Below are 23,293 nucleotides of genomic sequence, written 5' to 3' on the forward strand. Positions count from 1 at the left end.
TTCAAAACATGCGAAGTGGAAAATTGGGTCTCTGAATGGTTTGCCTCAAAACAAAAGTTCTATTTGGAAAGTATCCACAAATTACCTGAAAAGTGGGGGAAATGTGTAGCTAACGATGGACATTACTTTGAATAAAGCACTTTTGATGTTTCTCTTGAAGTTATTGTGTTTTCTTTGATCACAAAAATCTGCATTATTAACCGGTACACCTGGTAAAGAAGCATACTTTATATAACCCATGTTGAATTAAAAAAAACAATGCAGTATATAACTCCAGATGTCTCAAGATGCTAATGATTCAGATAGTAGAATATTTTTAAATTTGGAAATAATGGCATTACATTTTCACTACTGGTATTTTGGAACTTAAAATTAACATCAAATTTGGAAACCAGTATTATATTAATACAATCCTATGTAATAAAAGGCTAATATGCAAATCAACCAAACGGGGGAAGGACGGGTCGCTATGATGCACATTGACCACCAGGGGGCTGACACTCAATGCAGGAGCTGCCCCCTGGTGGTCAGTGCGCTCCCACAGGGGGAGGGCCTCTCAGCCAGAAGCTGGACTCATGGCTGGTGAGCACAGCAGCGGTGGTGGGAGCCTCTCCTACCTCTGCAACCGCGCTAAGAATGTCTGACTGACAGCTTAGGCCCACTCCCCTTGGCTGTCAGTTGGACATTCCCCGATGGCTCCCGGACTGCGAGAGGGCACAGGCCAGGCTGAGGGACCTCCCAAGTGCATGAATTTCGTGCACAGGGCCTCTAGTTAATATATAGCTCCTCAAAAATTCCAGTTTTACTCAGGAGGCCCTGAGGCAAGACTAGTCTCTTCTGCCCTCGGGAATATGTGACCTTATTCTATTGCTTTAGTTTTCTGCCCGCTTTTTATTTTTGATCCCTGGGGAGTTTTTGTTTTCAGTTTTTAAGGATTCTTGTTATATTAATCTTTACTTGAACTCATCTTTCCACCTGCTCTGTTCTGCCCCAACCAGCTGAACAGGGCTGAGAAAAATGTGCATCTGTGAGGCTTGGACGCACCAGCACTCTCCGTGTGGCAGAGCCCCTCAGAGCACAGCAGCTGACGCTCCGTCACAAACCGCCGCAGTTGGGCTTTTATCTCTGTTGGTCCGTTGAACCTGCCAATCTCCTGGCCCGCTCTCCGTCCTCATCTTAATCACCTACAGCTAGCTGGACGTAATTGATCGTTCCTTCTCCTCTGAAATGCTTTCCTCACTTGGCTCAGGTTCCCCTTCTATTGACTGCCTTCTTTCCTTGTTTCCTCTGATGGTCCTGCCTCCTCTTCCCGCTCTCTACATGCACAACTGCTTCTGGGGTTCTCTCCCTGGCCTTCCTTTTCCCATATGTACACTCCCACTTCAGGTGTTTTACCAGTCATTGTTCAGTCAGAACACAGAGACCATGCTAGTCATTTGAACTAGGAAAATTTAATAAAAAGAACAGTTAATTAGTAAAATGTGGTTACCTACTGAAAAAGCTATAAAAGCAGCCACAATAGAAGGCAGACACTAGCCCTAGTTAGCTGCAGAGAGGGAACGAGGAAAGAACTTGATGGAAACTCAGACCTCATTTGGAAAAGTTGTGGCTGCCATCAGAACACGGTCTGCCAGTGGTGAGGAAGCTCGCTGGAGGCTGCAGGTCTCAGTGGGACAGTGCGCGTGCTCGCTGGGGAAGGAAAGCCTGCTGGAGGGCACAGGCCAGGGCTGAATGGCAGGATCACTGCTTAAGAGAAAAACCACCCAGGCCAGAAGCTGTTGTCTGGGCAGAGCGTCTTTCAGGGTCACCCCTGCGTGGGGTTGCATTGCTTTCGGATGGGTACAAACATACTGTGTAGAAGCATCTGTAAACCTGGCTACGTTTGTTTTCTTCCTCAGCCAACTGATCAGAAGGAATACCTATGAGACCAGAGGTAGAGACAGAGAGAGAGGAGGCATTGCAGTGAGAATTACTGTTGAAGGATTCTGATGCACCTGTTCATGCAAATTACTTGTAACTTCCAGGTCTGGCCAAGCCTGATCTTTTATACTCCATTTCCACCTGATGGATTGCTGCTGTGCACACCCAGTTGTGGTTAGGTTGGCCACAAAGTTTCAGGTCATGATAGGAAGGCTCTGGACACATAGTCACCTATATCCCAGAGTTAGGCATTTACTCTCTAACCAGTTCTGTAGCAAACCGGGAGCAGCTTCTCAAAAGGAAAATACTTATCTATAAAGGAGGGCATGGATTTTCTCTCAAATCTGAGCTCTGCAATGTGATTCTCCTTGGTGGCCTTCCAGAGGCTCCGTGCAGCACCCGTTTACCACGGACACGTTGAGCATCACTGGATCTGCTGGGTCATAAGGCCCAGTGAGAAATCAGCTTGCTTGGCCCCGCTGGACGCTGGTGACTTGATAGATAGGTAGAAACAGCTCATTCGGATGTGGTTGATGTTGCTACCAAAAAGGCCTACCAAGCATTTTGCTCCTTTTGTTTGTGGTAGGTGATGTGGGGTGCAGCCACTTGACTTTCACTGTGGAAAGAATATCTTGACATAGCCCAGATCATTGGGTCCCCGGAAACTTCACTGAGGTGGCAGGTCCCTGAATTTTTGTGGGATTATCTGCCATGCTCTTGATTTGCTTATGTCTTACTAAGGCATCTAAAGTACTTGTTGCTTCCTGCTCCCCAGATCCATTCAACATAATGTCATCAATGTAGTGGACCATTGGGATGTTTTGTGGAATGTCGAGACGATCAGGATCTCTGTGGACTATATTATGGCAAAGAACAGGAGAGTTGAAATAGCCCTGAGGCAAGGCTTTGAAGGTGTACACAGATACCAGCCAGGTAAAAGCAAACCGCTTGTGGTTGTCCTTACAAATTGATATGGAGAAAAAAGCACTAATCAGGGCGATGGCTGCATGCAAAACGCTAGGGGCTGTGCTAATTTGCTCTAGGAAAGATCTAGAAGAATGCATCTGGAAGAGTAACTTCAGTTAGAGTCACTACGGAATAAACATATTATCCATAGTTGTAACCTTAAAATCCACCTGATTTGAGCGCCCAGACCAAGCAGGCAAGTCGTAATGATGGCGTGGCAGGTACTCTCCTGCTGTTGCAGGTCGGAGGTGGTGTCACTGATGTTTGCGGTTGTCAGGCGTGCAGTTTTGCTTTGGCTTATTGTCTTGGTAGAGAGAGGAATTTCTAGGGTTTTCACTTAGTTCTTCCTGTTGTAATGACCTCAGCCCATGGCGCACAGAGTCAGTGTAGAGGACCCTACCGGTTGCCAAGTATATCTCTTCCAATTCAGGAATTGGGTGAGGTCCACAGACCACCTGAGTGCACTGACTCAAAACTGGACTAAATCTGCACCTACCACGTGCTCCCCATAGGCCCACTTTTGCTGGTGTACAACAGCAGTGCTTTGTAGTCTCAAGAATTAATGTCAGTTCAGAGCTTGTGTCTGGTAATTCCTGAAAGCTTGGATTTTTTTTCTCAGTCACAGTCATCCTAATAAGTGGCCACGGATGCTTGGAAGAAAATGTACTTTATATATTGTGGCAATGCTGCTGAGTTCTTCCTTAATGGGCCTGGCCTCCCCTTTAATCAAGGGGCTCTGAGTATAAATTGGCTCAGGTCTGAAAAGTGGTTGAGAATCTGCAACTCTCCCTTGTGGTATTTAAGTGGTGATTTAAGTCAGGTTTTTTAGTCACCCAGTATGGAGTTTTTTCTATTATATAAATCAATCACGAATCTAGTAGTCTCCTCATCGGTTTCATTTCTGGAGACACCGTGATAAATTAGCCCAACAGAAATCCCCACAGGCCACCACATTCCGATTATCACTACATCCCTGCTGCCTTTTTGCTAAAAAGAATACACGCCGTATTCGGTGGTTGTGATGCTTCTTGCCTCTGCTTCTCCAGGTTATGCTGGTTGAAACAGGGAGCCCATGTCAATGGGGACCCGTCCCATTCCTGACCCACGCAGGAGGACAGTCACAGAGCTCATCAAGGATGCAGAGCTGCCCTCTCAATGTATTTCTCATTGCCTTCGTGAAGGGGCTATTTTCTAGACTTTTTTGGAGGGTGTAGGTCATGGGTGGGTGTGCAGGTTGCATATGAAAAATCTATTTTAACATTCTTATCTCCCTAATCTTTTGGGAGTCCTTCCTTTGTATCAGGTGTTAGCCCATGGATGAAACCCAGCCCATGATTTTGTAAATAAATGTTATGGAAGCAAAATCATGCCCATCTTTTATGTATTATCTAAGTCTACTTTTGCACTACAATACAGAGCAGAGTAGTTGTGACAGAGACTATATGACCCACAAAACTGAAAATATTTGGTATCTGGTCCTTTATCAAAAGGTTTTCCAACCTCTGCCCTAAAGCAGTGGTCGGCAAACTGCGGCTCGCAAGCCACATGCGGCTCACGAGCCGCAGTTTGCCACTTTGTTGACTAATGAGTTTGCCGACCAGTGCCTTAGGGAAAAACACTTAAAAAACATTTTAATAATGTAGTAATGTCTTTAACCTGAGGTCAAAACTTCTGGGTACGGGTAATGCCTTACACAGTGGTCGGCAAACTCATTAGTCAACAGAGCGGCAAACCGCGGCTCGCGAGCCACAGTTTGCCGACCACTGCCCTAGAGCATGCTGGGATGAGATCCGAGCTGGGGGACTAGTGACAGCAGAGGAATGAGTGGCTATGATGGTTCTTCAGACGCAAAGTGTCTCCTTGCCAAGGCTTCTGCCTCAGAAAATCACTCCTCTTGTAGACAGGAGAGCAAGCAGCCTCTTTGCACTGGCCAGTGAGACTCAGAATGTACATTCAGGATTCTCAGTTTTGTCAGATTTCAACCCGATGATTGCATTCCAAGTTTCAGCCTTCCCTGTCTTCCCAATCAATACCCTAACTTTCACATAAGAAACTTGGTGAGGCTTTGATTTTAAGTTGTAAATTTTAAACCAACACAAATAAATTTTGTGTTTAATTTTCAGCAATATCAGCCCTGTCAGAGATTTTTTTAAAGATTTGCCTGGAAGCTCTCTCTTTATTCAGACCATAACTCGTGCTGAGAATTTTGAGATCTGAGCTTACTACTTTCTATCAATGTCCATGCACTCAGTTGCACAACACAGTCTTTGTGGTCATCGTTCTTTTTGTAATGGTCAAGGACAATAGCCTTTTGGTCTCCTGGGGCACTTATTTCAGTAGATACGTATCATAATCAATCGCAGGATATAACTTAACTAATTGTTATGCCAGTGCATACCTTGTATTACTAAGCATCCCATTTCTCATTGGCAAAGATTAGCACTGTGCTCAAACGCAGACATGACCAAACCAATTCCAGAAGTCCTCCTCTCTTTAATGGTCTGTCTCCTATGACCACGTCAGTACCGATTCTATATCAGTCAAGAAACAGGAAACAGTTTCTTGACTGATACCCCAGGAATTTGAACAGGGAAAATTTAATAGGAAGTGTTAGCTAATAAAAGGGTTTGGAAAAAAGGATTCTTAAGGGGTATAGAAGTAGCAACTGCAGAAAGCAGCTCCCACCCACAGGGCTAGTGGACAAGACAAGGAATGAAGTCAGAGGATGGACCCTTTCCCTCTTTCCCCAGGCTGAGATTCAGATCTTTTTGGAGAGGGTGTGGGTGTCACAGGAACTACAACCAGCCAGTGGAAAAGAAACTTGCCAGAGGGCTGATCTGCTGTGGTGTCAGAGAAACTCCCCCGTAAGCGCCCCAGAAAAGTTCCTTCCTTCTGCTTTTGCCTTGTAAGGGGCCCTTCAGCACCTCCTACTGGCCAAAACCAAGGCAGCTGGCAAAGGGAAAATGTCTACAGGGTCCAGCTCCAGTATCACATACCAGGAAAAAGGGGTGGATTTGGAGCTGAGTGGCAATCCAATATAATAAAAAGCTAATATGCAAATCGACCAAACAGCAGAATGACTGGTCACTCTGACGCACACTGACCACCAGGGGGCAGATGCTCAATGCAGGAGCTGCCCCCTGGTGGCCAGCGCACTCCCACAGAAGCCCTGAGCCGGGCTCACGGCTGGCTAGCACAGCAGTGGTAGCAGGAGCCTCTCCCGCCTCCATGGCAGTGCTAAGGATGTCCGATTGCTGGCTTAGGCCCACTCCCCATGGGCTATCAGTCAGATATCCCCCAAGGGCTGAGGGAACCCCCCCCCTCAAGTGCACAAATTTCATGCACCAGGCCTCTAGTAAATTAATAAGTTGTTATCTAGTTTCTTGGCTGTAGCTATCTGTATGATACTGCTTCCCATATTTATCTCTCAGCCTCTTCTCCCTGGAGCTCCAGAGAAGAATTGGCTCTGTCATGTCTTCACTTGAGTTGTTCTTAGGCATCCTTAACTTAGTGGATAAAAACCAAAATTTCTACCTTTTCTAATTTTTCCCCAACTCAGTAAATGGAATCACCATTCAAACAAAAACATAGCCTTCCTTGAGTTTGGCCTTTTTCTTTTAGTCCATCGTCCAAGTCTTGCCAGCTCTATCTTCAAAATATCCAAATCCTGCCATTTCTCATCACCTCTTTTGCTGCCACCCTGCTCCATGTCGTCATCTCTTGACTCTTAAATCTCAAAAACCATGGCCTAGATTTCTTCATTATATGCTTCATAATTAAATAACTACTTGATCTTAATTCATTCCATAACTTTTCATTCTATAACAGCTGTACCCCAATCCCTTCCTTTCCAAATTTTGCACAAGGTACCAAGTCTTAGGAATTGTAATGTGCCTGCTGCTTCCCCTACTATTGGGAAAGCTCATTTTCATGTGGCTGCCAATGCAGCACTAACCCTTATTTTCGAAAAAATAAAATAATCATTATTATTTCTTCATGTGTGGTTTTGAAATGTATAGATAGCTATTCCTAGCTTAAACTAATAATTGCTTTTTTTCAGATTTTTTAAAATTTGAAAGCATTTTTATAAAGATGACTTTATATCTTTAATTTCTGATTCGTTGGATAGAAACTACAAAGGAAACCACCCACCCCCCAAAAAATTTTCCACATATGTCATTGGCTTTTTATATTATTTGAAAACTCTCACTCTTGTTCAACAATTTAATTTCTTTTAAGGTGAGTCTCAGTACTTGATTTTGTTACTTTCAGAAGAGGGAATGAATGGTTTGTATTAATTATTGCTTAAAATTCCATACCATTGATTTCCATAGAAGACTTTATTACCTGGATCTCTTGATTCCTTTTTAATGTTGATTTGAGGCTGTGATAAGTATAGGAATCCTCTTTGAAATGAAAGGCTCTTTAAGTACATACTTTTTTTAATAAAAGAAAGTCACCTGACATACGCTGTCTTCCTCTTTTAGGTGGACGATGCTGCTGTTTTTCTCCTGATGGTAAAGCTTTAGCTGTAGGTCTCTGTGATGGAAGTTTCTTAATGGCAAATGCAGATACTCTCGAGGATCTTGTATCTTTTCACCACAGAAAAGATATTATTTCAGATATCCGATTCTCTCCAGGTAAGATTCCATTGAAATCACTTTTGATTATTAACTTGGGTCTGGCAATGGCATAAATAAATCAATGCATGATTTTTATTAGCTGTTATTTTAAAATATGCTTTTATTAATTTTTTAGAGAGAGAGGAAGGGATAGGGAGAAAGAGAAAAATCGATCGACTGCCTCCTGCATGCCCCTTATTGGGGATTGAGCCCACAACTCCAGCATGTGCCTGACCGGGAATTGAGCCAGTTACCTCTTGGTGCATGGGACCATGCTCAACCAATTGAGCCACACTGGCCAGGGCTATTAACTGTTATTTTATCTAAGAATTTCACTTTTTTTTTTTTTTTTTTTTTTTTTTACTAGAAGAGGCAGTATGGTGAGAGGTAAAAGCCCTGTATGAGAACAGTGGCAAAATACCTTTAGTGCCAAACCAGTCACCAGATTTTCTGTGTGACTTGGGCCCAGGCACTGCTCTGAGTTTTAGTTTCTTCATCCTATCTAATAAAAGAGTAATATGCAAATTGACCATACCTCCGCTACATCCGCAAGCCATGCCCACCAGCCCATCAGGAGCGAGTATGCAAATTAACCCAATCAAGATGGCTGTGGCCATGGAGCGAGCAGGAGGCTTGGGTTTCCCCGGCAATGGAGGAAGCCAAGCTTTCCACACACCCTGGCCAGCCTAGGCCTCCACTCAAGGCTACAAAGTTTCAATTATAGAAGATAAATAAATCCCAACAAAAATGGCAGCAGCCACGGAGCTGGAGAGAGCAGGAGGCTTGAGTTGCCCCCGTGATGGAGGAAGCCAAGCTTCTGCAGCCCTGGCCTGCCTTGGCCTCCGCTTAAGGCTACAAAGTTTCAATTATTGAAGATAAATAAATCCCAACAGAAATGACTGTGGCCATGGAGCAAGCAGGAGGCTTGGCTCCGCTCAAGGCTACAAAGTTTCAATTGTAGAAGATAAATAAATCCCAGATACCAGGGCCTCTGCTTGAGTTGCCAGGGGGCGTGGCCAGCCTGCAAACCACCACAGGCCCCTCGCCCAGGCCGCCCCATGCCCCAAGGGAACCCCCACCCTGATCCGGGACACCCTTCAGGGCAAACCAGCTGGCCCAACTCAGTAAATGGAATCACCCATGCACCAGACCCCTATCCTATCTAATAAAAGAGTAATATGCAGATTGACCATCACTCCAACACACAAGATGGCTGCTCCCATGTGGACACAAGATGGCCGCCACAAGATGGTCAGCAGGGGAGGGAAGTTGGGAGGGACCAGGCCTGCAAGGGAGGGCAGTTAGGGGTGACCAGGCCGGCAGGGGAGGGCAGTTAGGGGCAATCAGGCTGGCAGGGGAGCAGTTAGGCATCAATCAGGCTGGCGGGGGAGTGGTTAGGGGGTGATACGGCTGGCAGGCAGAAGCGGTTAGGGGCAATCAGGAAGGCAGGCAGGCGAGCAGTTGGGAGCCAGCAGTCCTGGATTGTGAGAGGGATGTCCGACTGACCATTTAGGCCTGATCCCTAAACGGTCAGTCGGACATCCCTCTAGGGGTCCCAGATTGGAGAGGGTGCAGGCTGGGCTGAGGGACATACACCCCTGTGCACGAATTTTGTGCACCGGGCCTCTAGTTTGTAACATAAAAGGATTGGAGGGACTATCTTCACTTTAATCTTAATGCTTTTGAAATTATATTTTTGTTCCATCAATTTCTATATACTATTAATAAGAGAACCTACTGTAATGTAGGAATTACTAATGTTAAGGCAAAATTTACCTGTGTTGGTTTACTTCTATTTTTTTCTTAAATTTATAAGGTTGTGTTTTTTATTGTTGTTGTTTTGGTTAAATGCTTAGTGTACCAAAATTATATTGTATATAATTTTTGACATTTGCTTTCCACTTAACTACTTTACTATACTTCAAAACTTACTTCATGTTAATTAGAACATATTTTAAATATATGTTACCTTCTAGCATTTGACACACATAGCTTGTTATAACTTACAAAACAACTGAGTTTCTCCCAGAAAATATTAACACAATTAACTCTGGTTGTACAATTACAGGTTCTGGGAAGTATCTTGCAGTAGCATCCCATGACAGCTTTGTGGATATATACAATGTAATGAGCAGTAAAAGGGTGGGAATATGCAAAGGCGCTACAAGTTACATCACCCATATTGACTGGGACATTAGAGGTAAGAATTTAAATAACTTACTATTGTATAAAAGTTTAGTTTGATTTAGTATTGCTAATTTAGAGAAACAAAAAGTGATTCAACAGATGAGTTCAAAAGCATTGTGAAAAGAAAATATCATTCTCAAAATTATTTTCCATTGCTTTATTTCACATCTGAAGATGAATACCATGAGTTTAGACTTTTCAGTATTTCTCCTAGTATAATTCAAATGATAGTCCAGTAAGTGTAAACTCTTTAATTTGTAAAGTAATTTAAGTATTATCCAAAATAATATTAATCATTTGTCCTGGTTTTTGTCAAAAAAGTTTAACGTAAATAGTAACTGAAAATTTGGAAAATAGGTATGTTAGTGAGAATTTTAAAGTGATTTCCCCATTGTTTGATATAATTACATTCTCTAAAAATTATAGTCATAATTGCATAACATACACAATTTAATTAATATCTGTGTTTTAGCAGAATGCATGGCATATGACAGCGTTTAATAAGTTTGGATAAATGCTAAATATTTTAAATGCTTCATTTTTAAGGATTTTTAAAAATTGAGAAAATGAGGAAGGGAGAGAGAAAGAGAAACATTGATTTTGTTGTTCCGCTTATTTTTGCATTCATTGATTGCTTCTTGTACATACCCTGACTGGAGATTGAACCTATAACAATATGTATCTAGATGACTTTCTAACCAACTGACGTACCTGGCCAGGGCCATTTTTAAGGATTTTTGTTTCACGTATTCATCTCTATAAATCTAGTATTGTAAATCAGTTTTTTTCAAGTACTGTTGAACAAAATTTTAAAAGCTCCAAAATTAGTTTTTAGTTGTTGTTTTTTAAAAAATACACGATAACAGAAATAGTTTTTATGTGTAGACATACACAAAAATGAAACCACTTATGAACTTAATTACTTAATTATATAGAAAGTAATAAAATCAAATGCTCTTAATATATGTTGACTGCAGAGGAAACGGCTTTTGTGTTTAAGCTTAATTTTTCCCATAAAAGTTAAATATAATACTAAATGTATATGTATTTGTACTTTATATTTGTATATGTAATTTTTTCACATTTGAAAATTTTATTCAAATGTCCAACTTCCTTTTAGAACAATTGTATCAGATTATGTGCCCAAAATGAGGTTTCACACCCATGGCAGCAATTGGAATTGTTAAATCTGGCTTAATTTTTGGCATGGTTAGGTGAAAAATGATATTTCTTGTGTTAGTTTGCAACTCTAAATTATTTGTTACCATAGACTTTTACAATTTTTTATCAACTAGTATTCTTCCTTTTAATATATAAGGTTCATATTTTTATATAGTAAAAGTGAATTTTATTAAACTGTTTTCTTTATAATATCAAGTTTTCATGCTATGTTTGTAATGGTCTCTATTTTAAAATTGTAAAATTATAAAAATATAAAATTATAAATATATGACTATGTATGTGTATATATTTTTGCCTTCTTCTTAAGGAAAGCTCTTACAGGTTAACACTGGTGCTAAAGAACAGTTATTCTTTGAAGCTCCCAGAGGGAAAAGACAAACCATCCCCAGGATGGAGGTAGGAAGACAGTAGAATTTGTAAGTCAATACGACTAAACATGGTTACAGAGCTGATGCCCACTCTCATTTAGTTTCACGTGAAGACTGTTCTCAGGTTATTCAAATGATGGATATTCTTTTTCTGAGTTTATTTTATGGGGTCAGACCACATTGATGGGTAAAGGAAGAGATGCTGTAGTAAGAAAGCATCTTGTGTGTCCAGCTATGCTCCAATGACTTCCTTAAAGCACAGGAAGCATGCCATAGGAAGAAGATGACATGACATCCCATATTAGAGTACTGCATGGGGGCCGAATCTTTTGGAACCCATGTGCTTAAAATGCTTATTGGAACATTCCTGCTTAAAGAAAGGAAATCAAAGTGTTCAGTTCTGTGCCTGACAACGTTAGCAAAAGTTTTTGACATGACGTGGCTGAGAAAGAGAGGTTAAACAAATTTAACATGAAAGTGGCTTAATATGGAAAGGACTGTAAATAAAAGTTCATAATTTCCAACAGGGATTAATTGGAAAACATGCTTATAATGTACTAGAGGTCCGGTGCACGAAATTCATGCACGGGGGGTGGGGGGTGGGTGGGTGTCCCTCAGCCCAACCTGCACCCTCTGCAATCCGGGAACCCTCATGGGATGTCCTACTAATGGCTTAGGCCTGCTCTCCATGCCGCAGTCTGGCTTCCCTCTGCAGGAGGCGACCAGGCTGATCAGGGGGAGGCGCTGCTCCCATCACCCCACTGCTGCTGCACTGCTGGCCGCAGCAGCCGCCAAGGTGTTTCCATCAACACGGACTCCAGTCCCTTCACCATGAAAAAATGACAACGTTCTTTAGGCATTTTCAAGATGTCTCTTTCATAGGATATGACAATTCTTTCTTTTCTTTTCTTTTTTTTTCTATCCTCACCTGAAGATATTATTCCATTGATTTTTAGAGAGCGTGGAAGAGAGAGGGAAAGACAGAGAGAAACATCAGTGTGAGAGGGACACTTCGATTGGTTGCCTCCTGCATAAACCCTGACCTGGGCCCCAGCCAGGGAGGAGCCTGCAACCTAGGTACATGCCCTTGATCAGAATCAAACCCGGACCCTGCAGTCGGCAGGCTGAGGCTCTATCCACTGAGCCAAACCGGCTAGGGCAGGATATGACATTTCTTAGCCCCTCCAGCAGTGGACCTTCATTTTTTCCTCCAGGAGTGAGGTGGAAAAACCCTAGATCACCTTCTTGGATTCTCATTACGCAAGTTACCAAGAACACTGCAAGTGGTGTACAGGGAACTTAGCCAATGAGCTGTAAGAAAAGGTGTTTCCTCTGCAGCTCACGTGCAGAGGCAGGACTGCCAGTGCACCCCGGCAAGCAGGCAGGCCCGCCTTGCTCCCCACTCTCCACAGGGGGGCCCGCCTGCTCTCTGTGAGCAGGCCCGCTTTCCAACTCTCTGCGGGCCCTGCTCCGCCCTGCTGTGTGTGCAGCCTCCTCCTGAGCCGGTCGTGACTGTTATGGCATCCTGGCTAATTTGCATATTACCTCTTCATATATATATATATATATATATATATATATATATATATATATATATATATATAGAGAGAGAGAGAGAGAGAGAGAGAGAGAGAGAGATATTAGTAGAAATTTAGATGTGAAAGGTAAGAATAACTTCCTTGATTATTCAAAGAACAGAAATAAGCTTATTCCTTATCACTGTATGCTCATCACTAGAACACACAGTGTATCTATGAGTACATCTTTAATAATGTCATGTTAAAATTTTAGTAGATCAGTGGGTAAAGAAGCTGTGGTATATTTACCCATAGAATATTATGCAGACAGTATGGAGGTTCCTGGAGAGAATCATGCTAGGCGAAATAAGCCAGTCAGAGAAAGACAAGTATCACATGACCTCACTCATGTGGAATCTAAAGAACTAAATAAACTGATGAATAAAATAGATCCAGAAACATAGAAACATGGAAAGACTGATGAATCTCAAAGTGAAGGTGGGGGGTGGGTGGGAAGAGATTAACCAAAGAACTTACATGCATATATGCATAACCCATGCACACAGATAATAATGTGGTGAAGTCCCGGGAACAGGGGTGGGAACAGGCTAGAAGGGGTCAATTGGGAAAAAAGAAGACATCTGTAATACTTTCAGCAATAAAGATAAATTTTTTAAAAAAAAATTTTCTGCAGGGCCAAAACCAGTTTGGCTCAGTGGATAGAGCGTCAGCCTGCGGACTGAAAGGTCCCAGGTTCGATTCCGGTCAAGGGCATGTAACTTAGTTGCGGGCACATCCCCAGTAGGAGGTGTGCAAGAGGCAACTGATCGATGTTTCTCTCTCATCGATGTTTCTGACTATCTATCCCTCTTCCTTCCTCTCTGTAAAAAATCAATAAAATATATTTTAAAAAAAAATTTTCTGCAGGAACTAGAGAGTTTGGGAGGCTACAAAACCAAGACAACTAAAATTTTTATTACATTTTTTATTTTATTTATGGTATACAATTACAAAGAAAAATATTCATATTTAGTTGTTAACTTTTAGGTTTAGATATTTCAAACTTACAATATACTTTTTTTCTTTTTTAGGTAGAAAAAATTGGTTGGGCATCATGGACAAGTGTGCTTGGTTTGTGCTGTGAGGGAATTTGGCCAGTAATTGGAGAAGTCTCAGATGTAACTGCCTCTTGCCTCACCCATGACAAAATGGTTCTAGCCACTGGGGATGATTTGGGATTTGTGAAGTTATTTAGATATCCAGCTAAAGTATGTGTTTTTCTTCAGCTGTCCTAATGATTACAATTATAACATTAATGTAATGTCCTTTCATAGCATGTCATAGTTGTGAAATGCTATTTCATTACAACAGTGAAATAGCAATATTAAGAGGTAATATAAGTTGTAATATGAAAGGTTCAAAATTATGTTCCCTATTCTTTTTTTTTTCTTTTGTGGGAGGGAGGGAAGAAGGAAGCAGAAGAAAGAAAGGAAGGAAAGAGGAAAGGAAGGAGAAAATAGGAAGGAAATATAAGCAGCCAGTTGTAACTGCCTTATGTTCCCTAGTCTTAACGTCACCTTTATGGCTTTATCTAGAAGTATTATAATTTGTGATTCCATGTCTTAAGTTATATATTATGTTGTACAGTGTTTCTCAACATTGAGTAATGTAAATATTCCTTCTAAAGGAAATATCCCTTTTACCCTAAGAGTAACTTAAGTAATTTTAGTATTCTTTTGATTAAATATATACTATTAGCAGTAAATAACAAGTTTACATTTATACCTTTAAAATTTAATGTTTTGATCAATTAAATAAAAATACTATGAATATCTACAAAATTAAAATAAACAACATTGATTTAATATGATGAATGATGTTATTTTGCTAAAACCAAACTGTACAAATTCTTTGGAGTACTGTACTACATGTCTATGCTAGTGTGTGATGACTCAATTCTCTTATTGCTTTCTTCTATTCAAACTACTGGGAAACATTATTACAAAAGTAAAATTCATGTATCAAGTCTAGATGCATTTATTCTTTTTTTTTAATTTAATAAATCTTTATTGTTCAGATTAATACAATTGTTCCTCTTTTTCCCCCACCATAGCTCCCCTCCACCTGGTTCCCACCCCACCCTCTGTCCTTACCTCCCCCACACTGTCCTCATCCATAGGTGTACAACCTTTGTCCAGTCTCTTCCCGCACCTCCCCACCCCCCTTTCCCCCTGAGAATTGTCAGTCCACTCCCTTTCTATGCCCCTGATTCTATTATATTCACCAGTTTATTCTGTTCATCAGATTTTTTTTATTCACTTGATTTTTAGATTCATTTGTTGATAGATAGGTATTTGTTGCTCAAAATTTTTATCTTTATCTTTTTCTTCTTCTTCCTCTTCTTAAAGAGTACCTTTCAGCATTTCATATAATACTGGTTTGGTGTTATTGAACTCCTTTAGCTTTTTCTTATCTGTGAAGCTCTTTATCTGACCTTCAATTCTGAATAATAGCTTTGCTGGGTGGAGTAGTCTTGGTTGTAGGTTCTTGCTATTCATCACTTTGAATATTTCTTGCCACTCCCATCTGGCCTGCATAGTTTCTGTTGAGAAATCAGCTGAGAATTGTATGGGTGCTCCCTTGTAGGTAATTAACTGTTTTTCTCTTGCTGCTTTTAAGATTCTCTCTCTGTCTTTTGCTCTTGGCATTTTAATTATGATGTGTCTTGGTGTGGTCCTCTTTGGATTCCTTTTGTTTGGGGTTCTGTGCGCTTCCTGGACTTGCAAGTCTATTTCTTTCACCAGGTGAGGGAAGTTTTCAGTCATTATTTCTTCAAATAGGTTTTCAGTATCTTGCTCTCTCTCTTCTTCTGGCACCCCATAATTCGGATGTTGGTACGCTTGAAGTTGTCCCAGAGGCTCCTTATACTCTTCAAATTTTTGGATTCTTTTTTCTTTTTTCTTTTCCGGCTGAGTGTTTTTTGCTGCTTTGTATTTCAACTCTTTGACTTGATTCTTGCGGTCCTCTAGTCTGCTGTTAGGTCTCTGTATAATATTTTTTATTTCAGTCAGTGTATGTTTAATTCCTAGTTGGTCCTTTTTCATATCCTCGAGGTTCTTGCTAAATTTATCGGCCTTTTCTAGAAAATTCTTGAAAAACCTTATAACCGTGGTTTTGAACTCTATATCCAGTCGTTTGCTTTCCTCCATTTCTTTCGTTTGTGATCTGTTTCTTTGTCTCCACATTTTGGCTGCTTCCCTGAGTTAGTAGAGTAGCTTTGTGTGGTAGGTGTCCTCTAGGGCACAGTGGCTCAGCCTCCCCAGTTACCTGAGGTGGACACTCTTGGTGCACCCCTTTGTGGGCTGTGTGCACAGCCTTGTTGTAGTTAAGTCTTGATTGTTGTTGGTATCACTGGGAGGAATTGACCTCCAGGCCAATTGGCTGTGAGGATCAGCTATGTCTACGCCGGGAGAACTTCTGTGCTGGAGACAGCCTTATGAGACAAGACTTGCAAAATTGCAAAAGCCTCTGTGCTCAGCTTGGATGGTGCAAAGTCTCAGGGCGGAGCAGACAGCCTTGGCTTCCCGTCAGCCCTGCCCTCTGAGGCCCCTGGGTCTCAGTGTCCCTCGGTAATCGCTGCAAGCACCTCTGAGAGAAAGCTGCTCTCGAGGTTCGCCTGCTGCCAGACAGTCCAATTTCTCCCCCAATCAATCTGGATTCCCAGATTCTCGCCCGGAACTGGGGTTCAGTGCAGTCGGAACTGGAGTTCAGCGCAGTCGGGGGCTTCCGTCTTCCTCCCGCTAGAGAAAGCCAGCGGCACACTCAGCAGTCAGTCCTCTCTGCACACGCATGCCTCCAGACCTCTGCCTTTTGCGGCTCCGCTGAGTTTCCGTGCGCTCCTCTCTTCCCGACAGTCCAGACTCCCCCCATATGAGTCTGGGTCCCCAGGGTCTTGCCCGGAACTGGGGTTCAGTGCAGTCGGAACTGCGGTTCAGTGCAGTCGGGAGCTTCCGTCTCTCTCCAGCTAGAGAAAGCTAGCCAGGCACTCAGCTGCCCGTCCTCTCCGTGCACGTGTCTCCGTACCTCAGCCTTTTGCAGCTCCTCTGAGTTTTCATGTGCCCTCTCTTTCCTTCTAGTTGTAGAATTTCCACTCAGCCAGGTTTCCTGTGGTTCTGGATGATGTCTGTTCTGTATTTTAGCTGTAGTTTTGAAATTGTTCTGCAAGGCAGCAGTTTAGGTGTTCACCTATGCCGCCATCTTGGTTTCTAGATGCATTTATTCTTAATGGTCACAAATTCAGATATATAATTTGGCACCAATACGGGCTTAAACATATATTTGAAACAGGGCACTGAAACCATATATGATATTTGGTTCATAATGGTCTTAATTGCTCATATTATTTTATTTTAAATATGCTTTTATTGATTTCAGAGAGAGGAAGGGAGAAAGGGATAGAAAAATCAATGATGAGAGAGAATCATTGATTGGCTGCCTCCTGATACCCCCTACTGGGATTGGAGACTGCAACCTGGGCATGTGCCCTGACTGGGAATCAAATCGTGACCTCCTGGTTCATAGGCCGATGCTCAACCACTGAGCCACACCACCAGGCCTCATATTATTTTTAGATAATCATTGAAGTGAAAACGCAAGTTTAAAAATTCTCATAGAGAACTCAGGTGACCAAGAAAGTATTGTATCTTCTTTATACACTTAAGTGGTAGGACTTTATAGTTGACTAGAGGCCTGGTGCACGAATTTGTGCACCAGTGGGGTCCCTCAGCCTGGCCTACAGGATCGGGCTGAAACTGGATCTCTGACATCCTCCGAGGGGTCCCGGATTGCAAGAGGATGCACGCCAGATCGAGGGACTTCACCGGTGCACGATCGGGGCCTGGGAGAGACGTGGGAGTTTGGCCAGCTGGGGAGGGACCGCAGGAGGGCTCCAGGGTGTGTCCAGCCCAGTGGTAGGCAAACTGCGGCTTGCGAGCCATATTCGGCTCACAAGCCGCAGTTTGCCATTTTGTTGACTAATGAGTTTGCCAACCACTGGGATAGGGGCTTAATCACAAGAACAACAACAGCCTGTAATTATTGGAATCTAGAGTCTAGGTCAGTGGTCGGCAAACTCATTAGTCAACAGAGCGGCAAACCACGGCTCACGAGCCACATGTGGCTCGTGAGCCGTGGTTTGCCGACCACTGGTCCAGCCCGTCTCGCTCAATCCTGATCAGCCGGACCTCAGCAGCAAGCTAACCTACCAGTTGGAGCATCTGCCTTCTGGTGGTCAGTGCACATCATAGCAAGTGGTTGAACATCCTTAGCATATCATTAGCATATTACGCTTTGAGTGGTTGAACGGACGACTGGACACTTAGCATATTAGGCTTTTATTATATAGGATAAGAATGTGTTCCAATAAAACATTATTAGTCAGAAACTTCACTCCCAGCATTTTAGATGGTATAAATGCCTAGGAAGAGGTCCTGGGATATTGCTGTACAGGTTCCTTCTTCGCCTATTGCAGCAAGAACCACAAAATCTTAGGCAAACTACCTTCTTGCAGTGTTTTGTTGACAGATCCTCCTTTTATTTCAGCTAACTTTCATTCCCAGAAGGTTTACTGATTTAGCTGGCATTATGTTTTGTGTATTTAAAACATTTCTTACATTAACATCCTTGAAAAGATGTCCATCTGAAACCTGCTTATGATACATTACTCTGAAGTGTACTTCTGTAACTGGTAATGCGGCTGTTCAAGATTTAAAAGTTGCCAGTCTCTAAAACTTGTATTTTTCTTGATATTTAAAAGAAAAATACATTCCCATGTATGGTGCTTACAGACAATGAATGAAGATAAAAGATATTTACATGGGTTTATACCAAAATGCTTGATAATTACTTTTGTTAAGATGGCTACCTTGTACATAGATATTTATATCCTGATTTCTAAATCATTGTTTCTATTTTCAACAATATGTCTCATAGCCATTGTTTTTAATAGATATGTATTATTCCATAGGTATACACTGTACTATTACTCTTAGGAACAACATATAAGGTATTTAAAGTTTTTCACTGCTAGAAGTAAACGCGTGGTAAATGTTGCACGTGCAGCATTTTTTAGCATAGATCTCTAGAAGGGGCGTTGGTAAATGAACGGTCAGAATGTTTTTATGCTTTTAATGCACAGTACCAAGTTGATTTCTAAAAAAGCTATGTCCCTGGTACTAGCAAGTTGTGAAACTACTAGGTGTACCCTGCCCTCACCAGCTTGGGAACTGTTATTTTTTATTCTAGTGAATTTCAGTATTTTCTAATTTGTATTCGTTGTATTTATAATGACTAATTTCCTAGTCATATATTAAGAAAGAAATTCAAAATTTTAACTGAAAGATTTCAAGTAATGAAATTACTCAGAATGACTTTTTGGCTTTTTTTTTTTTTATCTTTAGGGAAAATGTGGAAAATTTAAGAGGTATGTGGCTCATAGTACACAGGTCACAAATGTGCGCTGGACTTGTGATGACAGCATGCTGGTGACCTTAGGAGGTGCGGACATGTCCTTAATGGTTTGGACAAATGAAATGGAGGGCTCGCGAGAAAAAAGGCCTTGTGATAGTGAAGAATCTGATACAGGCTCAGAAGAAGATGGGGGTGTGTTGGTTTATGTCTTATTTTACCTAGAACATAGAAAAAATAGTACAGCTGGCTTAAGCTGCAGAAGCTGAAAGAAGTAATACTGATGTTTGAATAATTGTGAGTTTAGTCTATTTGGTCTATTTAACATCAAAATTGGTTGTGTGAAAAAACAACAACAAATAAACAAAATTGGTTGTGTGACTCAAGAAGAACAGGCTGTCATGTATTGATGACTTACATATTCTTTATCTACAAATGTACAGTAATCATACTTAAATAAGTACTGTTTAAAAATTTATAGTATCCTCATGTTTTAAAATAATTCCTAATATACCAGTAATACCAGGTCATGATAGAAAAGTTAGAAAATAGTTTTTACAGTAAATAATAAGCACGGCATCCATAATTTGACCACTCAGAGGCAACTTTGTTAATATTTTGGGATCTAGTAATAAGGCATTTGTATACATAGTATGTTTTTAACAAAAATGGTATCATATTGAACTTATTTTTTGTAGCCTGCTATTATCACTTAGTAATACTTTGAAACATTCTTACATATCATTAAATATTCTTCTACATCACTTTTACTGGCTGTATATTATTTTATAATTTGGTTGTAATAATATACTTTATTTAACTTATTTCATATCATTGAACATTCTTGTATCCAAATAATAAGATCACATACTTGGCCTCTTCAGTTATCAGTTAATGAATAATTCTTATATCTTATGGTAGGCTACGACAGTGATGTTACAAGGGAGAATGAAATCAGTTACACCATCAGAGCCTTATCAACAAATATTCGTCCAATGTTTGGAATCAAGCCTCATTTGCAACAAAAAGAACCCTCAATTGATGAGAGGTAACAGTCAAGTTTAAAACTAGATGAAGAAAACGATACTGCTGTTAATAATTGAATTTATTCTTTAACTGAATGTATTTTTGCAAAAACGAAATAACAGTGGTACTCTTTTATTATACGGTCCCCAGTACCTCTTAGAAAACCATATTTTTCCTTATATACTTTTTGGTGGGACACTTTTTAGAAATCGGTTTAAGGGATGATGCTATATATAAAGTCTATATAATTGTAGAGTGTTATTTGCTAACTTTTATAAATGTACGTAATGGGGTTGGGGAGATAATAAAAATCAAACCTAGTACTGTGTACTTTTTAGGAAGCACATGAGCAGAGATATTAAATTTTGAAAAGGCCCTTTGAACCATGTGCCTTTAATCAAGGATAGATTTATTTCAGAAATTTTTCAAAAAGGGAAGTTAAAGTATAGCTTGTCTCTAATGGGAATTACTGGTCTTTGTCTAGAATCAGAAAATCAAAAATAAGGACGTGTACACAATAATTTTATGAGGAGATAACTTTTTAATAAAGTCTCTAAGCTAGGTGACAGATCAAGAGAGAAATTGTGAACCTGATGCTTTTAAAATCATTAGGGAAGATAGAAAACAATAAAGAGGCATATGGATCAGTGAATCGCATGGATTGCAGAAGCAAAGAGGTTTTAAGAAATGATAAAGGAAACATTACCCAGAAATAGCAGTGAGGAACAGAGAGGGAGTGGGAGGTGAAACAACGGTGACCTCTTCCGTAGAAGCTGCGATGAGGAAGACTTCAATATGAGAAGTTAGTAAGAGTATTTGAGGGGGGAGTTAAAGGTAGGGAATGCATTCACAATTAACAGAATGTGTGGAAGATTCAAGTGAATGTATAGTTGGTGAGGGGAGTGCTGAAGACCATTGGAGCTCAGCTCGTAGAAATTACATCAGAAGAAAGCACTGGCAGAGGGATTGGCGTTTAACCTGTGGGTTTAAGAACCGGGGAAAGGATGACGTCGGAAGGGTGGGATGCATGATGGTGATGGAGAAGAGGGCAGAACTAGACATTCACCCCAAAGTTCCCAGGAAGTTCTGGGTGGAATGTTGAGGTGGTGATGCCTCCACAGCTGTTCCACGTGCCCCTGTTGATGATGGTATACCTCAGATAATAACAGTGAGGAGTCACCGTATGGCTGATCATCAGCATTGTCATCACATACAAAGAGGCAAAGTATGTAGTTAGAGATATGTTCCAAAAAAGTTGGCCAAACCATAATCTGAATACTTGCACAGGATTCAAGGTTGAAGCAACTGGGTAGGAGGCAAATGGCCTGGGTTTTGAATTCAGACAATGGGTTAAAATACTCATTTTATCATTTACCAGTTGCGTAAATGATAAATGTAAATCTTGTAAAATTGTTCGTCCTCTCTGAGCCTCAGTTTCCTCAGAGGGAAAATGACTTTTAATTTATGGTTTAAATGAAAGAATTTAGATAGTAGGTCTTTACCAATGACATCCCTCCCATGGAATGAAATACAACGTAACCTGAGGTGTACCTTGGTTAATACTGAAACTCTATGAAATGAAATATTCACAAAGTAATGAACACTACGTACATATTAATTAATTAAAGTAATATATTTAAATATGCAAATGTGGATGTTCCTAATTAGAATATTTGCAATATAGTGCTTAATATTACTTAAAGGAAAGTATATCACCCAGGTCATGAAGCATGAAAAGTGTTTCATAAGGGAAAAGGAACTTGACATTTCCATAAGTCTTTTTCATTTATTATATTTATTTTTAAAGAAAAATATTTGCCCTGACCAGTTTGGCTCAGTGGATAGAGCATCAGCCTGCGGACTCAAGGGTCCCAGGTTCGATTCCGGTCAAGGGCATGTACCTTGGTTGCGGGCACATACCCAGTAGGGACTGTGCAGGAGGCAGCTAATTGATGTTTCTCATCGATGTTTCTAACTCTCTATCTCTCTCCCTTCCTCTGTGTAAAAAATCAATAAAATACATTTTTAAAAAAAGAAAAAGAAAAATATTTATCAGATAAATTTAGTATGTCAGAAAGTGTGACCTAATTTTAATATGTAGGCCATCTTTTATGGTAAAACACTTTAATTTTCTTCCTCATTGCTGAAGTGACCCAAGTTTTGACAGGTGAAAATATCTTACTGCTCATGGAGAGTATTTGACAGTCATGATTATAATCTTTGCTGTTAGCTTGCATTTTTTACAGCTAATGTTTTAAAAAATATTTTGAAATTATTTCACACCTTGTTCTCAAATCATAATTCAGCTCTACTAGATTCTTCTGAAAATGTTGAGGCAGAAGAAGCCAGTAATGTGATTCATAGTTAGGAGTCTTCATTTTCATGAAGTAAAAGAATCAAAGGAAATAAAAATGAAGAGATATTTCTTTTTACCAACTTTGAATATATTTGTGAGGAGAGAAAATAGTCTGTATAAGTAATTATTTTCATATTTAAATAAAATACATTATTGTCATCAAATGTGAAATAAGACACTTGATAGACAGTTAAAACAAATGCTTGTCAAATTATCTTATTCACTTAAAAGGAAAATGTTTCTGATGACAATTTGGTAACTACTATAATTGCTTGATACTTTGTGGGGTATTTTACCTAAATGACTTGAATAATTTTATTATTCTTTTTATCTAAATATTTGTGAAACAAATCTTATGTATTTAAGTAATTTATTATCAGTGAAATTTTTGCTATTTGTCTTTTCTCTGCTTACTAAACTGGTACATTTTATTCGTGATCAGTTTTCATATGTCTCCTCCTTTTTTCCTTTTGCTCCTTTTGAAGGCAGGGGATAGTAAGGTCAGTATTTTATTAAAGAAAATACTCAAAAATTGACTCTTCTGTTTTGGTCTTTATAGTTACTTAAGGTATATTTTCCCCCTATAAAACATTGAACTACATTTGTCAAGAAAGAATTAGAAAATGAAACAGGACAAATCCTACAAAACAGTTGCATTTTATAAATACAATATGTGGGTGTTGT

The 23,293-nt window shown here is 40.4% G+C and overlaps 1 protein-coding gene across 11 annotated transcripts in view; it reads left to right on the forward strand.

Annotated features, from left to right (window-relative positions):
* The window catches only part of EML5 (EMAP like 5), a 122,951-nt gene that overhangs the window by 58,355 nt on the left and 41,303 nt on the right, over positions 1 to 23,293 (forward strand). For 10 of the 11 annotated variants that reach the window (XR_013961430.1, XR_013961431.1, XR_013961432.1 and 7 more), the window contains 6 exons: positions 7,374 to 7,526; positions 9,577 to 9,708; positions 11,185 to 11,273; positions 13,854 to 14,030; positions 19,221 to 19,422; positions 20,149 to 20,275. Coding sequence is in view for 8 of the 11 variants with exons in the window: in XM_080684417.1 (XP_080540543.1) it covers positions 7,374 to 7,526; positions 9,577 to 9,708; positions 11,185 to 11,273; positions 13,854 to 14,030; positions 19,221 to 19,422; positions 20,149 to 20,275 (880 nt within the window). In the remaining 3 variants the exon portion in view is untranslated. The remainder of the gene's footprint in view (positions 1 to 7,373; positions 7,527 to 9,576; positions 9,709 to 11,184; positions 11,274 to 13,853; positions 14,031 to 19,220; positions 19,423 to 20,148; positions 20,276 to 23,293) is intronic. The other variant, XM_080684420.1, reaches the window with a different exon arrangement.

This window comes from Plecotus auritus, assembly GCF_963455305.1.
Source record: "Plecotus auritus genome assembly, chromosome: 1".
Classification (NCBI taxonomy): Eukaryota; Metazoa; Chordata; class Mammalia; order Chiroptera; family Vespertilionidae; genus Plecotus; species Plecotus auritus.